The sequence below is a fragment of the Sprattus sprattus genome, assembly GCF_963457725.1.
Source record: "Sprattus sprattus genome assembly, chromosome: 20".
NCBI lineage: Eukaryota > Metazoa > Chordata > Actinopteri > Clupeiformes > Clupeidae > Sprattus > Sprattus sprattus.
Window position 1 is genome coordinate 14,945,685 of NC_137918.1, and position 17,500 is coordinate 14,963,184.

Here is a 17,500-nt window from a genome sequence, read left to right on the forward strand (position 1 = left end):
TAGCAGCAGAGCACGGACGATCTGTGTGCTTCTAGGAATATCTCTGCAGTCAGGGCAGGGGGCCTCACTGGCTCAAGAAGTGTCACTTCCTGTGCCCCTCCCACCCTGTCGTCAGTGTGTGTGTGTGTGTGTGTGTGTGTGTGTGTGTGTGTGTGTGTGTGTGTGTGTGTTTGTAAAGTGTTTTGAGTGCTCTAATGAGTAGAAAAGTGCTTTATAAATGCAGTCCATTCACCGTTTAATTTCCTAAAGGCCCCTGGTGTGATAATGGCAGACTGTGTAAGGTGCTATGCACACGAAGTCTAGGGCCTCCGAATCGGATTTACTTTTCACACCAATCGAATCTTTTAATTTCGTAAATACGGAGGCTGGCAACGAGAGATTTGCGTAAACACGGAGGCAGCAGATTGTGGTGAACCGACTGTAGTACATACCTCACGCCTGTGGGTGGCGCTTTAGCGCTTTATTTACACCACTGAAAAAACGTGAAAAACCTAGAAGAAGGTACTTCACAGCACGAGGATAAACACATTACACAAGACATTCAAGCTCCAATTAACAACATTACATTATGATAGTTAATATCAGTGGTCAGACTAAAGGATATGCGAAAATGAATTCTTTTTTCTATTGATAATAAAGAGTTTGGAACAGTAACATGACATGTCTTGTCATCCCATTTCCCATGATGCATTGCTCCGAGCATTTTACATACATTTATGAATAAAAAAGCAAATTAAATCGCTGGCCAATTTATATTTGTGGTCATGAAAGTTATGTTACGTCTGAATAAGAAGAATTAGATCAAGATAGGGGGCTAATCAAAAATCAGAAGACTGGGTTAATGTTAGTGAATTCGAGGCCCACCACGAGTGAGATTTTGAGGGAGAACAAGTTATATATATATTGGTTGGAGATGGCGAAAAGATCACATGGGGCAGTGACGTCATCAGGTTGCGTGAAACCGTGCAGACGAACACCAGCCCCCGTACCGATTCAAATCTACTCACTTTCTACCCCGGACTGCGATCGTTGCGGAAACAAGGTGCGGATAGAGAGTGTTCGTATGTATGATAGGGCTATCTGTATTAGCTATCCGTATCAGATTGACAAACTAGGCTCCATGTAAACGACCTCTAAGACACTCTATGTCTGTGAGTCCAGGTCTGTGTGTGTTTGCCTGTGTACTGTATGTGCAGGAAGGTATAGTATGTTGATGTTAGTGTGTGTGTGTCTGTGCATGTGTGTATTTGTGTGTGTGTGTGTGTCCGTGCATGTGTGTATTTGTGTGTGTGTGTGCGTGTGTGTGTGTGTGGGTGCTTGTGCTTGTGTGGATGTGTGTGTGTGTGTGTGTGTGTGTGTGTGTGTGTGTGTGTGTGTGTGTGTGTGTGTTAATATATGTGTATCTACTGACCGGCCGGTCCTCTGTAGCTCTGGGCCGATCTCATGCTCCTCCTCCTTGTAATGCTCAGAGGGTGAGGCGTTGCCATTGGGCTGGGATGGTCTTTTCCTCTTCATCTGCACACACACACACACACACACACACACATAGAAACACACACAGAAACACACACACACACACACACACACACACACACACACACACACACACACACACAGAAACACACGCAGACACACACACACACAGAAACACACGCAGACACACACACACACATCCACACAAGCACACACAGACACACACACACACAGACACACACAAAGACATACACATAGACACACCATTCAAACTTAATTTGTATAGCACTACATACAATAATAATGGTTGATTTAAAATGAAAGCTTAAATGAATTGACTAAGTAAGCACAACAAGATAAAGTATGAAAGTATGACGCGTAACAAAAACCCAAGGCATTTAAGTAATAGATAATAACCCTCACTGAACAGACATCCATCCATATATTTCCATTAACTAACACCTCCATATCTCTATGTTTAGGCTACTCTTACTCTCTCAGGAGGCAGCAGCCATTACCAGTTCAGTGCATGAAAAGGCATCACACATTACAGCTTTTATTTGATTACAGTGAATTACTTGCTAATCTTAAGGAAGCTCTTACACACACTGTGACGACCACTAAAGCCCTCTAATCAACAGTGAGACACAAGTGGCTCGCCCGAGGCAGTTTGCTATGATGTCCTCTAGGGATGCAACGGTACAGTGTGGCCACGGTTCGGTTTGTATCACGGTTTTTGGGCCACGGTTACGGTTCGGTTTCGATATATCAATATTATCCTGCCGCTAACACGCATTAGGTTATATTTGTCTTTTCTATTTCAAGTCAACAAGGTGCTTCTACTCACACTTGCAGAGACAATGCAAGATGCAATTAAATGTAAAAAGGGCACATATTAAGTAAAATCACAAAATGTATTTTAAACAAGGAACACTATTCTGGCCTTCTGTCAAAAACAGGCAATATTAAATATAGTAAAGTGCAGTATACTGTAAAGTAATGTGAAATGTAAACATTGACATTATTCAATAAACTCAAACAACAAACATTGTCATTCACACACTTAAACCCTAGAAAATACTTAACTGTTATAAATACACCCTTAAAGAACAACAGAACAAACCTTCTCTCTCCTAGTCACTTCGTACAGTTCTGGAATTATTTTGCTGCTGAAATGCGTGCGGGAGGGGATATTAAAACGAGGATCAATGTCAATGGTCTTCTTTATCATGTGACGGAATCCCGTGCCTAAAACTACTGAATAGGGCTGCATGTCTTTCCCTATGAAGACGTCCATTGAGTTGGTTATTGCCTTGTGTTTTTCGGAATTATAAGCATATTGTTGCTGAAATGCTGCAGCAATGGATGGTTGTGTTTTCGGCGACAAACCGTGCTGCCACTTAAGAGTTACAGCCGGGTGATGACGGGGCAAGTGGCTCAACATGTTGGATGTACCTGTGGAGTAGGCGATCGTAGGAAAGCAATGCCTGCACACCGTGCTTTGCTTGCTGACGATCTTTTTCCCTTTGTCATCATACTCCACACTGAACCCAAAATGTTCCCATACAGCTGATTTGTAAGATGACGGTGCCTCTTCAAATTTTCTTTTCTCCGTTTCTGGTTGACTCGCCATGATCGTGCTGCAACAGGGAAAGTTTCGTTTCTCCTCACATGAATCTCCAGCGTCTGCATTCAGAGCGCTGATTGGCTCTTGGGAAAGTCAGTACAATTCTGATTGGTTGTTGCATGGTTGTGGAGCGCAGAACTCATCCCCTGCTGGGTCCCAAGCAGTCATGCTATCGCCCAATACATGCGTGCATTCATTATAGCCACATATTAAATTAAAAGTTTAATGTCACCCATACCGTAATATCGCGGTTCACCTGGGTCAACCGAACCGAACAGGGCGAACCGAACGGTTCGATAAAATACCGAAAACCGTTGCATCCCTAATGTCCTCACACAAATAGGCATTGAAACAATAGAGACACGGCAGAAGGGTAGCAGAGTGATTGCAATAGCAATGACCATACAATGTCAACCCTGCTGGTTACACAGTCAGCCATGACTGAAGTGGTATCCTCAATACTGTCCTTGGGGGGCTCGATGCGTATGGTAAGTTACCTGTGACTGCACGTTCTTGGGGGGCTCGATGCGTATGGTAAGTTACCTGTGACTGCACGTTCTTGGGGGGCTCGATGCGTATGGTAAGTTACCTGTGACGGCACGTTCTTGGGGGGCTCGATGCGTATGGTAAGTTACCTGTGAGGGCACGTTCTTGGGGGGCTCGATGCGTATGGTAAGTTACCTGTGAGGGCACGTTCTTGGGGGGCTCGATGCGTATGGTGGGGTCCCACTCCCCGGGGGGGAGCACCGTCACCTGGTCCAGGAACTCGTCTATGCCCGACAGGAGGTCCACCCGGTCTTTGGCCTTATAGGCCACATCGTGGAAGATCTAGTAGGAGGATAAACACAGACTTATAGGCCACATCGTGGAAGATCTAGTAGGAGGATAAACACAGACTTATAGGACACATCGTGGAAGATCTAGTAGGGGGATAAACACACACTTAGGCTAGCTTTACACGACAACGATCTGAACACAAACCGCAAAAGTGGCGTTGCGTTCCCACTTTTTATTTCGCGTTTAGACGAGCGTCTTTGGGTGGAAATCTGCATGCACACGGTGACGCAAAAGTGTGTGAAATTTAACTTAACAGGTGCAGACGTGAAGGTACTGCAGGATGTTTATGTGTCCATTCTATGGTTTAGTGCTTATTTATTTATTCACTTACATTTGCAGTGTTCGTGTACATTTACATTCACATTCAGTCATTTAGCAGACGCCTTTGTAGCCTACGTCGCTGGCTACAAGGGAGAGAACAGTCAAGCTACGAGCGTAACAAACAATTGCCCTATAGGTAATTAATGCGCCTTCTCTGTTCTGTTTTATCTGTGATTACTCGGCTTATTTGCTGAAATGACTCCTGGATATTTATCAAAGCAGCTTGAATCTCCGACTGATGGAAATAATCCAACATGTTTGTTGTTGTTTGGCTGTACTGCACCTGGATATGACATCAACGCGTATGCGAGGATAGCCAGCGTGAGCAGCTCAGAGCACACTTTTGCGTTTTCAACCCTTTAGACGGGAACGCGACGGTGGAGCGTTTTTAAGATTTCCACTCTGGAGGGTGGGTTCATTTTTTGGCGTTTTTAAGCCCCAAAAACATTGTCGCCGTCTAAACGAAAGGCACATCTGATAAAATATTTTGTCGGTTTCACCCGGGAGCGTTGTCGTGTAAAGCCACCCTTATAGGCCACATCGTGGAAGATTTATTAGGGTGATAAACACACACTTATAGGCCAAATCATGGAAGATCTAGCAGGGGGATAAACACACACTTATAAGCCACATTGTGAAAGATCTAGTAGGGGGATAAACACACACTTATAGGCCACATCGTGGAAGATCTAGTAGGAGGATAAACACACATTTGGTATCTTATAGGCCACATCGTGGAAGATCTAGTAGGGGCATAAACACACACTTATAGGCCACATCGTGGAAGATCTAGAAGGGGGAACAACACACACTTATAGGCCACATCGTGGAAGATCTAGTAGGAGGATAAACACACACTTATAGGCCACATCGTGGAAGATCTAGCAGGGGTATAAACACACACTTATAGGCCACATCGTGGAAGATCGAGTAGGGGGAACAACACACACTTATAGGCCACATCGTGGAAGATCTAGCAGGGAGTTAAACACACGTTTGTTGACGCTCTGAGGTAAGGGCTTTTCTCATCAGAGTGGGATTAACCACTAAGATGCACCAATAACACCCATTATTATTATTATTATTATTATTATTATTATTATTATTATTATTATTATACAGCAATCTGGTTCTCTTGTTTAAACATTTGTTTTGTGTTAACTGACTGATTTACTTGAATATGCCCTCTCTCGGCTGAACACAAATGAAAGTAATCTATAGCCTCCAAACTCGACTAGAGAGAAAGAGATATTTCTTTCAGCCATTTCTCCCCAAGAGCTCGTAACAGTATGACACCATTATGATGTGTTCACCCACCGCATGACAAAATGTGCTTTTCAGGCACGTAATGCACCATTACCGGCTATAAAACGTGAGTGAGAGGGACACCACATCGACCAATCTGCATGCATAATAAAAGATGTGACGCACAGCGATCTATTAGTTACACGGAAGGGGACAAAATGGTTCCCATAAGTTCCACTAGTGCTCTGAGTTATGAGAGGATGGAGGCAGACTGTGACTGTGTGTGTGTGTGTGTGTGTGTGTGTGTGTGTGTGTGTGTGTGTGTGTGTGTGTGCGTGTGTGTGTGTATCTGTGTGTGTGTGTCTGTGTGTGTGTGTGTGTGTGTGTGTGTGTGTGTGTGTCTGTGTGTGCGTCTTTGGCTGGATAGAGGAAAAGTGGCCGTATTCAGGCATTGTGGAAGTGTGTGTGTGTGTGTGTGTGTGTGTGTGTGTGTGTGTGTGTGTGTGTGCTGCTCACCTCGTCTGTCATTAGGGTGGCCATGGAGCGGCCGATCTCATGATACTGCGGCCCATTGCCATGAGGACCCAGGAGCAGAAACAGGAACCTGCCATAGAAAGACAGGAAGAGAGAGTGAGAGAGAGAGAGAGAGAGTGAGTGAGAGAGATAGAGAGAGGGAGAGATAGAGCGAGAGAGAGAGAGTGAGAGGGTGAGAGAGATAGAGAGGTAGAGAGAGAGGGTGAGAGAGATAGAGAGGTAGAGAGAGAGAGAGAGAGAGAAAGAGAGAAAGAGAGAAAGAGAGAAAGAGAGGGTGAACGTGGAGGGATGCGTGATGCTGGGGGATCATATGAGGCGTGTCTGAGGTACTTATCCCGTTTCTCCAACAGTTAGGAAACCACTATTAAAACACATCAAATGAAAATATCCCTATTCAGTCTCTGTGGACTACTCTACCGCTCCTCACATCTTCTACTCCATAAATGACCCATGTTTAATAGCAGTAAGAAATCAAACAGTACATTTTGCCTAATGATATGCCAACGGACAGCCCATGGTAAAAACCTAACCACCCCAAACTAGACCATGAGAAATGTTTCAATTGTTGTTGTTCAATCATTAACAACTTCTGTTGATTCACACTGTGTAAATGCATACTGAAATATGAATACTAAAATCTGTCATACCAATACAACTTTGACATTGAGAAAAAGACAAAGAGAGAGACAGACAGGATGAGAACAATAGAGAAAGAGGGAGGGGGGGGGTGATAGAGGATTGAGAATAGAGGGGAGTAGAGACTCTACTGATGAGAAACTGTCTGTCTGCTGATGACTGTGACTCGATCTCCTTGACAGGCAGCAGACAACTCTAATGGCATCCAATCTGGAGATCATTCATGTAGTCTGGCACGAGCAGCTGTTGCTGCTGCTGGTAATATTTATTCCCAGCTTCCAGCTAGAGCATCCTACCGCAGATATCACCTACTGCCGGAAAGACAGATCTCTATCAGTATAAATGAGCTCCAGGAAAAGCATCTTTACTATTCTGGTTTTCGAACTGCACCTCTATCTCACATCTCAGAACTCGCTCTATTTCGTTTCCAGGATACTTCAGGACATGCGTCATCTATTTGACATTTGTGCGACATATATGTGACATATGTCACGTCACTATATGGGGCACAAGGGGGTTTCTCAGATGGGGGGTGGAGGGGCAGTTCTGTGACGTGAGATACAATAAAAAGACAAGTAGGAAAAAGAAGGACGATTAAAGGTGAGGCATTCGATTCCTCTAGTTGCCCATTCTGTGTGAACTCAAAAAACTCCTACACAGTCCTGGCTCTGGGAGACAAACAATGTGGTATTAAAATGCCAAACGTAAAGAGGATGTGACGTGAGCTGGACGCGCGGATCAGATCTCAATGTGGATACTGGAAACATATTATTACCAGGGGAAAATCGTTTCATGTATCTGGATACGAGATGAATTTCAATGCTATGTGTAAAAAAATTTAAAAAAATGTGTCTCTTATACAGATTGCATCTAGATCAGTGGTTCTTAACCTTTTTGGAGGTACTGAACCCTGCAAGCTTCATCAGTGCATTCGCCGAACCCTTGAAAAATAAAATATGATTTCTTCAAAACGTAGGTATGTATAAAAAAGGGCCGACATTGCTAGTGTGAACCGGGCTATACTGCGTGTGTCTTGACCCCTGCCGAACCCCTGAGAGTGGCTCAACGAACCCCTGGGGTTCGATCGAACTCAGGTTAAGAACCACTGATCTAGATGATTTTCACCTGATTGCATTGACACCTGGTTTTACTATGGGTCTCTAGTGTCCACATTGAGATCCATTTAGATCCAATCCTAGATCCAGTCCTGCTTACATCCCATCCTCCTCTTGTTTGCGTGCGTCCAAAAAAAACAAGAAACTAAAAAAAGATAGAAGAGGAAGAATAGAAGAAGATGGTAGCCGTTCCTAAAACTGTTACTGTGTTCGCTTGAAAAAAACGATGACATCTTACTGCCCACGTAGTTGTTGTATGTGAATTGACAGCACAATGACAGCGCTATTCATTACCTTGTCCCTACTCCAGGGATTTTAAGGGTCCTCCCTGCTAATTTGGTGTTACACCTGCTTGCTTCTCACCTTCTCCCCTCTCCTCCTCTCCTTTCCTCTCCTCTCACCTGCTCTCCCCTCCTCTCCTCTCCTTTCCTCTCCTCACCTCACCTCACCTCACCTCACCTCACCTCACCTCACCTCACCTCACCTCCTCTCCTCTCCTCTCCTCTCCTCTCCTCTCCTCTCCCCTCCTCTCCTCTCCTCTCCTCTCCTCTCCTCACCTCACCTCCTCTCCTCTCCTCTCCTCTCCCCTCCTCTCCTCTCCTCTCCTCTCCTCTCCTCTCCTCTCCTCTCCCCTCCTCTCACCTCCCCTCCTCTCCTCTCCTCTCCTCTCCTGGCCACATCTGGAAGTGATTTGGCTGATAGGATCACAATTCGTCCTTTTATGTGGTCAAGGACTATCCGATGGCAATCCAATGACCCACAACTAATTTAATGCCATCAACACATTGCTTCAGGAGCACTTAAGGGAGGGGTATATCTGATTGGCTGAGATTGAATATCGACAATTTTGTTGCAAGGATCAAGGATCAAACCTTTAACAGCCCTGAAACAGATAGTGAGATGTGGGGCCGATTCTGCCATTTACTGTACATTAAGTCATTTAGCAGACGCTTTTATCCAAAGCGACTTACAAAGATGTATACACATTTTACACTGATGGCACACTGCACATCAGGAGCAATTAGGGGTTCAGGGTCTTGCTCAAGGATGCTTCGACAGGGAATCGATCTTGCAACCTTCTGATTACTAAATTACTTCTCTACCTCCTGTACATCAGGAGCAATTAGGGGTTCAGTGTCTTGCTCAAGGACGCTAGCAACCTTCTGATTACTAAACGACTTCTCTGCCATGTGAGGTGGAGGCGGGGTTAGTTCAGAGATGCTAGATGAAGGGCAGTTAATGGGCTGTTAAGGGCAGTAGGGCTTATAGTGATGTATATGTGAGGCTATATGGCAGCTGTGAGATGTAGGGCATATTCTGCCATGTGAGGTGGAGGCGGGGTAGTTCAGATATGCTAGATGAAGGGCAGTTAAGGGGTATTAAGGGCAGTAGGGCTTATAGTGATGTATATGTGAGGCTATATGGCAGTTGTGAGATGTGGGGCAAATTCTGCCATGTGAGGTGGAGGCGGGGTAGTTCAGATATGCTAGATGAAGGGCAGTTAAGGGGTATTAAGGGCAGTAGGGCTTATAGTGATGTATATGTGAGGCTATATGGCAGTTGTGAGATGTGGGGCAAATTCTGCCATGTGAGGTGGAGGCGGGGTAGTTCAGAGATGCTAGATGAAGGGCAGTTAAGGGGGGTGTTAAGGGGGGAAGGGCAGTAGGGCCCACCTGGTGGGGACGGGCACCTCAGTGAGGCCAGTGATGAGCACGGCCGGCGAGAGACGAACGAAGGCGTTGATGGGTCGCTCCAGGAAGTCCACCTCCCCCACTAGCACGTTGGAGGCCTCCGCCCCGGGAGGGATCTTCTTCATGAAGTGGGAGTCGACCTGGAGGAGAGGGGCAGAGTTAGAGAGGGAGTCGATCTGGAGGAGAGGGGCAGAGTTAGAGAGGGGAGAGAGGGAGTCGATCTGGAGGAGAGGGGCAGAGTTAGAGAGGGGAGAGAGGGAGTCGATCTGGAGGAGAGGGGCAGAGTTAGAGAGGGAGTCGATCTGGAGGAGAAGAGGGGCAGAGTTAGAGAGAGGAGAGCAGGAGGAGAGGGGCGGGGTTAGAGAGGGGAGAGCGGGGGCAAGGAGAGGTATGGGGCAGGGGTAAGAGATTCCACAGGAAGGTCGAGGGCAGAGGACAGAGACGGTTGAAGAGGGGCAATTACAGGAGGTGGAGGGGGCAACAGAATTGATCGATTGGTAAAAAAAGGGAAGGAAGGAGGGAGGCAAGATAATTGATCACAGTATTTCGGTTGGAGGAGAGAGGGGGACAAAGAGTAAAAAGGGGGGAGGGGGGCAGTAAAATTGATCGAAGCATTTTGGAACTCGTCTTTGTCTCCCTTGTCGTCATCCTGTGGCTAGATGCTTTCTCAGTTGCCCTTGTCTGGCTCTGACTAGCCCCTCGCAACAACAATTAGAACGTTTCTAAAGAGAAGCTATTCCAGTCGCATTAGAGAGATCTGAAAGATGGCCCTGCCCTCTGCACCAAGGGCTAATGATTCTAATGATTTCCTCTTGGCTGGCGCTGAATAGATGCAGCTGAAGCTACCGCTAAGACCTGCCAGGGTAAGCAGCTATAAAGCCCTGGTTCTGTAACTGCTGAAGTGCTGTGGAATCTTATTGTGGGGAGACTGACGGCACTGGCAGTGAAACACACTATGCCTCGCAAGACACACACACACAGACACACACACACACACACACACACCGTACACACAGAGACACACAACACATATTTATTTTAAATTCTGTTCAATATCAGGTTTGGGTGACCGTTGGGTAACTGCTGAAGTGCTGTGGAATCTTATTGTGGGGGGACTGACGGTGCTGACAGTGAAACACACTATGCCTCGCAAGACACACACACAGACACACACACACACACACTCTTGAATCTTATTGTGGGGGGGACTGACGGTGCTGACAGTGAAAAGCCACCAGGCGCTCTGCGTCCCAGAGCGTGGGATCAGTGATTAGCACACCGCTGCTCACTGAGGAGAACAGTCTTCAAGAGAACTATTCTCTCTGGCCATGTGTTCCTGTGTCTCCCTCTTTCTTTATTTTCGTCTCTCTCTCTCTCTCTCTCTCTCTCTCTCTATCTCTGTCTCACAGGACTGTCGAGTTGGCTGAGCGTCTCAGTCGAGGCTGTAAAAGCCAACTTGTGAAAGGACAGAAGTGTGTGTCTCTGCCAAAAGCGGGATCAGCTCTTTCCTGGCTGCCAGTAGCCAGCGTGGGGTTTCCCACCCCAGTCCTCAGGGGCTGAGTTAGTGTGATCTGATGCGTTTATATTTACATTTAGTCATTTAGCAGACATCCAAAGCGACTTACAAGGAAATTACATTTATGCATCAGGAGCAGATTTTTAGGGGTTCAGTGTCTTGCTCAAGGACACTTAGACACTTGGTGAGGAGGAGTGGGGAATCGAACTTGTAACCTTCCGATTACTTAACGACTCCTCTACCCCCTGTACCACTGTCGCCCCCTGATGCGTGTACCTGACCTGCTGGGCACTGCTACTACTACTACTGACCCCTGGTTTGGACGTCTTCTTCTCGCCACCTTTGCCTCCGTCCAGGTTGCTGCCGATGGACTGTGCAGGCGCCATTCCTCCTGTGGATGGGAGGAGTGGGGGGGGGGGGGGGGAGAAAGGGGTAAAGGATGTCATATTTGAGTAGTGTGAGGTGGAGAGGTAGTTAAAAAAGACTGCCATCTAGAGAGAGCGAGAGAGAGAGAGAGAGAGAGAAAGAGAGACAGAGACAGAGAGACAGAGACAGAGAGAGTGAGAGTGATAGAGAGAAAGAGAGAGAGAGAGAGAAAGAGAGAGAGAGTGAGAGAGAGAGAGGTAGAGAGAGACAGAGAGAAAGAGAGACAGAGAGAGAGAGAGAGATAGAGAGAGAGAGAGAGAGAGAGAGAGAGAGTGAAATAGAGAGAAAGCTCTTGATTCGGGACAGACACAGGTGAACCACAGGTGAACAGCAGCAGACCACATGCTTCATGGCCCACAGACAGAGCAGGTGAAAATGGGAGGGGAAACACACCGAAATGACTCCGTGAGCTGTTTGGGGTTTAAAACAAACAAATAAACAAATGAACTGAACAAATAAACAAAAAGGAACTCCTTCCCCTCTACCTGTGCAGCTGACACTATCCTTCGAGTGTAGGGTAGAGAGAGAGAGACGAAAGACAGGCATGGGACAGGGGAGGAAGTTGCAGTAAATAGGAGCAAATATGTTAGACTTTAGGCTCTGATGCCACAACCCACACAAACAAACAAACAAATAAACAAACAAAAGGGGACGTCCTTCCCATCCACCTGCGCCGGGTGTCCTAACCTTCACCTCTACCCAGAGGAGAGAGGGGCAAGGCGGGTGGGCCGGGGCCAGAGGTGGGCGCTCCGGTAAACGGGGGCAGCTTAGGGCTGGTGGTGTGGTGTGGGTGGCGACGCTGGGCAGACTGGCATTCCTCACAAAGCCCAGGGCTGTAAGGGGGGCTTAGAGAGGACCAAGCCCGCTGTGTGTGTGTGTGTGTGTGTGTGTGTATGTGTGTGTGTGTGTGTGTGCCCGCTGGCAGGCTCCCTCCGCTCAGATTAAGGCAGGAATGCCCGCTGATGAAGGCCCTTTCCAACACCTACCTCATCTCACTGCTACCCCCAGCCCTCTCTCTCGGCCTCTGGGGATGAGATCAACACAAAAGGAACACCCCTATCAAATCAGACAGAGACTTTCAAAAGCCTGTCCTCTCCAGTCCCTGAGGTGACTGGTACACAGCGCTACTAGCAGTGCCAAGGTGACTGGTACGGCCCCCAGAGAGCCCCGACTCTGACAGTGGAGATACGGTGTACTCCTCGAGCCCTGAGGGGAAAGCCTGAATTGAGTGACAGAATTGAGAAAGTTCTGGAATACAGAGACGGGGGGGAGGATTGGACACATTGTCCTGGGAGAAAGATAGCGGGGTAATGTTGTGCGGTGTTGCAGGAGTGAGGACTGTCTGTATGAGCTGAACCAGATAAGACGAGTGCCAATCTAATAAGAAAACTGAAAAAAAGAATTGTATTCCGTAAAAGATGTGCAGTTTCTATATTCGTTAACCAATGTATTCTCGCTGCCTTCTAGATAACCCCCTGAGTCCCCCTAGTTCTGGAGGTGGATGTAGACGCTGTACCAGGCTATTTATGCCTAGTGTTAGATTTCAATGTTTTGAAATGATTACCATAACTCAATTAGACCTGGCTTTGCCTTAAAGACAGAATCATCAAGATGGTCAGACAGAGAAACGTCTTGATTAATGGCCCATTCATATCCTGACACCATGACCCGACTACCGACACACCCATTTTCTGTATAAATACGATGATTGTAGTATGTCATTCATGTTATGCTGAAGGAGTTCTTGAAGAGACATCAGCCGCTACGTGCGAGGAGAGACGGAGCAAGGAGCATTGTGGCCTATGAAGATTAGGCCAACAAGGAAGAAATCTACACTATGGACAAATAACTCCTAAACTGCTCTCTCTCTCTCTCTCCATCGTAGTGTGTTGCGTGTGCTCGAAGTCTGACGCGGATAATAAACCGATATCCTATACATCAGATCAGCATTTCATCGAGTCCTTTGTTAAACATACGCAACTAACGTCAGAGCTAACTAAACATATGTTATATCATAACATTGGTGTTTTCACTGGATTCAACGAGATTCTTCACTAGGCAGCCCAGTGTAAACCCTTACACAACATCCTGATTAAGATCCGGAGAGAGCGTTCACTAAATATGGCCAAAAGTTTACTGTTTTGTGTGTGTGTGTGTGTGTGTGTGTGAGACCTGTGTGGGACTGCCCTCTTTGCGTGTGCGTTCACTAAATATGGCCAAAAGTTTACTGTTGTTTTATGCTACCACTTATCTGTGTGCATTTCCCCTCTGGGATGTTGTCATGGTCATGCCCTCTCTCGTCTCGTCTTCTATAAATACAGATTGGGACTGGCGTGTGTGTGTGTGTGTGTGTGTGTGTGTGTGTGTGTGTGTGTGTGTGTGTGTGTGTGTGTGTGTATAAATACAGAGCACAAGACCAGCGGAGAGCAGGGACAACGCAACAGTCTCTCTGGGAATGCCAGCGGAGAGAGGGGCGGCCCACACCAGACCAAGCCAAGCCTGCCTGCTCTTGCGTCACGTTTATAAATTTAGAGCGCTTTCCACGGCACAAAGCATGGGGAGTTTCTGTGACGGAAGGGAAATCATATCCCCAAACACATACTCACACAGACACCCACTCACACAGACACACACACACACACTCACACAGACACACACACACACTCACACAGACACACACTCACACAGACACACACACTCACACAAACACAGACACACACTCACAGACACACACTCACACAGACACACACACTCACACAAACACAAACTCACACAGACACATACTCACACAGACACACACTCACACAGACACACACACTCACACAAACACAGACACACACTCACACAGACACACACTCACACAGACACACACACTCACACAAACACAAACTCACACAGACACATACTCACACAGACACACACTCACACAGACACACACACTCACACAAACAAAAACTCACACAGACACATACTCACACAGACACACACTCACACAGACACACAGCACACTGGAGGGGGTAGACTGAAATACAGTTGGAAAAACACATGGCGATTGCTACAGTGAAAATGCAACGAGAGTTACTGAATAAAGAGTTAGGATCCAAGTGGGAAATGGATAGTGACACAAAAGCCAGCTCTATCTATCAGAGTGGCATACATCGTTCTCTCCGTGAGTAATGATAGTCCCGACACTTTCTCTGGCGGCACCTGGGACGTCAGCGAGGGAGGAAATTAAAAACGGGGTGAAACATAAACACGTCATCGGCGGAGGAGAATGAGCGGGGATGAGTGACCGCTCCATTAGCCAGCCAGCCAGCCAGTGCAGGGGACGGGCGACAGGCTACCGGTACAAAGGCAAGGCCGGAACCCAACAGAGTTTAATGGAGCTGCAGAGCACAGAAAAATGGAAGCACTGAACAAAGCGCCCGGGGGAAGTGAGTCGCTACCAAAGCCATGCAGGAGGGAAGCAGAGAGAGAGAGAGAGAGAGAGAGAGGGAGGGAGAGAGAGAGAGAGAGAGAGAGAGAGAGAGGGGGAGAGAGAGAGAGAGAGGGTCAGGGGGAGGGGGAGAGAGAGAGAGAGAGTGAGGGAGAGGAGAGAGAGATGGAGAGAGAGAGAGACAGACAGAGAGAGCGAGAGGGAGAGATAGATAGAGAGAGAGAGATGGAAAGGGAGGGAGAGAGAGAGAGAGAGACAGAAACAGAGGAGGAAGCAGCAGCATGAGGCAAGAAGTGGAGGATGAGGAGGGAGGGGTGTGAGTGTGTGTGGGGGGGGGGGGGGGGTGGGGGGTGGCGATGAGAGGCGAGATGTGTGTGAAAGAAAAAGAGATGAAGGGAGATTAGGAGAAGTGACTTAAGGAGAAACAGGGTTGCGTGGAGGGGGGGTGATGAGAGTGAGGAGACGTAGGGAGACGTCAGAGAATAGAGAGATAAGAGGGTAGGGACAGACAAAGAGAGATAATAAGAGTGAGAGAGAGAGAGAAAGAGAGCAATAGAGAGAGCAAGCAGGGAGAGAGAGAAATAGAGAGAGAGAGTGAAATAGAGAGAGAGAGAGAGAGAGTGATTAAGCCCTGGGGATGGAAGGATGGAAGGTGTGGAGGTAAAGAAAGCATTGTTGAGAGCTGAGAGCTGGGGTCTGGTGGAGAGCGAGAGCGAGAGCGGTGATGATGGCACAGATGCTTTAAGATAACAATGGTGATGATGGTGATGATGAGGGCAATGGTGAGGATGGAGACTGTGCTTGTGATGAAGAGAAGGATGGGGGTGTGTGGGTTTGGAGGTGAAGTGAGTGAGTTTGGGGGGTGTGGAGTGAGGTGACAGTGAATGAAGGTGGTGGTGGGGGGGAGTGGTTGGAGTGGGTTGTAGTGGTTGGTTGACATGAGTGGGTGGTTCAGGATGGTTAGTGGAGTGGGTTGGGGTGGGTGGGTGTAGTGGGTAGGGGTAGGGGGTGGAGTGAATGGCTGGGTCAGTATGGTGGTTAGTGTGTGGGTAGGAGTTGTTGGGTGGAGTGGGTAGGAGTGGTTGGGGGTGGGGGGTGGAGTGAATGTTAGTGTGTGGGTAGGAGTGGTTGGGTGGGGTGGGTAGGAGTGTTTGGGTGGAGTAGGTAGGAGTGGTTGGGGTGGGGGGTGGAGTAGGTAGGAGTGGTTGGGGGTGGGGGGGTAGGAGTGGTTGGTTGACATGAGTGGGTGGTTCAGGGTGGTTAGTGGAGTGGGTTGGGTGGAGTGGTTGGGGGTGGGGTGTGGAGTGAATGGCAGGGGGAGGATGGTGGTTAGTGTGTGGGTAGGAGTGGTTGGTTGACAGCGGTGGCGAGTGGATGAGTGTATGAGTGACAGCCACATGCTGCTGCTGCTGGTGCTGGTGCTGCTGCAGTAGTGGGCATCGCGCCGTGCCCGGCCCGCACTCACACTCGCCACAGGCCACACAGATATTTGCCTTCAGGGAGGGGCTGCAGCAGGCTGGACTTGGAGCTGCTGGGCGCCCGGGCGTCCGACGCCTCCTCGTCCCGGATGGGCGGCACCGAGCGCAGCGTCTCCTCGTCGTCCTCCGCCGTCGCCTCCTCCTCCGTGGGCGGGGACACCACCACCTCGGGGATGTGCAGCTGGGAGGCGTGTCCTGCTGCCGCGGTCTGGGCGGGGTTTGTTGGGGCGGGTCGCCGTGGCAACGGGGGCGAGCTGTGCGGGGTCGGGGAAGGGGAGGGCGCGGTGGAAGGGGTGGAGCCGCCGGGGAGGAGGCTGTTGAAGAGCATGGAGACGCGAGACTCCCGTCGCTCCCCGTGGGAGAGGTTGGTGGAGGAGAGCCCCGGCTTCAGGGAGTGGCGAGAGGCCGACATGCCTTCCCCTGCCGACAAGGAAGAGGAAGACAAGAGGAAAAAGGAAGAGGAAAAAGGAAGAGGAGGAGGAGGAGGAGGAGGAGAGAGCAGAGGAGGAGAACCATAAGGAGGGTTTGTATGGAGGGATGAGTGTTAGAGGTGCAGGGTTAGGTGCCAGATGCAGGAACGAGAGGGTGAGAGGTTAGGTGAGAACAGTGCGACGGAAGCTGTGTGTGTGTGTGTGTGTGTGTGTGTGTGTGTGTGTGTGTGTGTGTATGTGTGTGTGTGAGTGTGTGTGTGTGTGTGTATGTGTGTGTGTGTGTGTGAGTGTGTGTGTGAAGCAGCGATTGCATGTGACAGCATCTGTGCACATGTGCACTGTGTGTGGGTGTGTGTGTGTGTGTGTGTGTGTGTGTGTGTGTGTGTGTGTGTGCTCCATGCTTGTTAGCACATGCATGCTAGTGACACACAGAGCTTGTGCCGTTGACATGACACGGGGAGAGGGGGGAGGTGGGAGAATGCGTCCACACAATCAGCTCGTTCCGTTTCAAACAAGCCACCAATCAGCTCGTTCCGTTTCAAACAAGCCACCAATCACACGGGCCACTCAGGATGAGAGGTGGATCATGGGAGGGCAATGCAGTGGTAACAGTCTGACGTGCATGGGGGGTGAAAAGAGTTCAACAAAACATCAGCAAGTTCACCATTATTAAAAAAAAATGTAGGAATATAAATAATCTTCTAAAATGTCCTGTTCTTTTTATTCTAAATTTC

General features: G+C 48.3%; 1 protein-coding gene across 1 annotated transcript in view; it reads right to left on the bottom strand.

Moving 5' to 3' along the window:
* The window catches only part of LOC308381468 (sodium bicarbonate cotransporter 3-like), a 79,046-nt gene that overhangs the window by 21,991 nt on the left and 39,555 nt on the right, over window positions 1-17,500 (bottom strand). The window contains exons 7-12 of the mRNA XM_080859040.1: window positions 16,351-16,755; window positions 11,307-11,386; window positions 9,462-9,619; window positions 6,020-6,107; window positions 3,782-3,928; window positions 1,412-1,515 (exon numbers count right to left, since the gene is read on the bottom strand). Of these exons, the coding sequence (XP_080715166.1) occupies window positions 1,412-1,515; window positions 3,782-3,928; window positions 6,020-6,107; window positions 9,462-9,619; window positions 11,307-11,386; window positions 16,351-16,755 (982 nt within the window). The remainder of the gene's footprint in view (window positions 1-1,411; window positions 1,516-3,781; window positions 3,929-6,019; window positions 6,108-9,461; window positions 9,620-11,306; window positions 11,387-16,350; window positions 16,756-17,500) is intronic.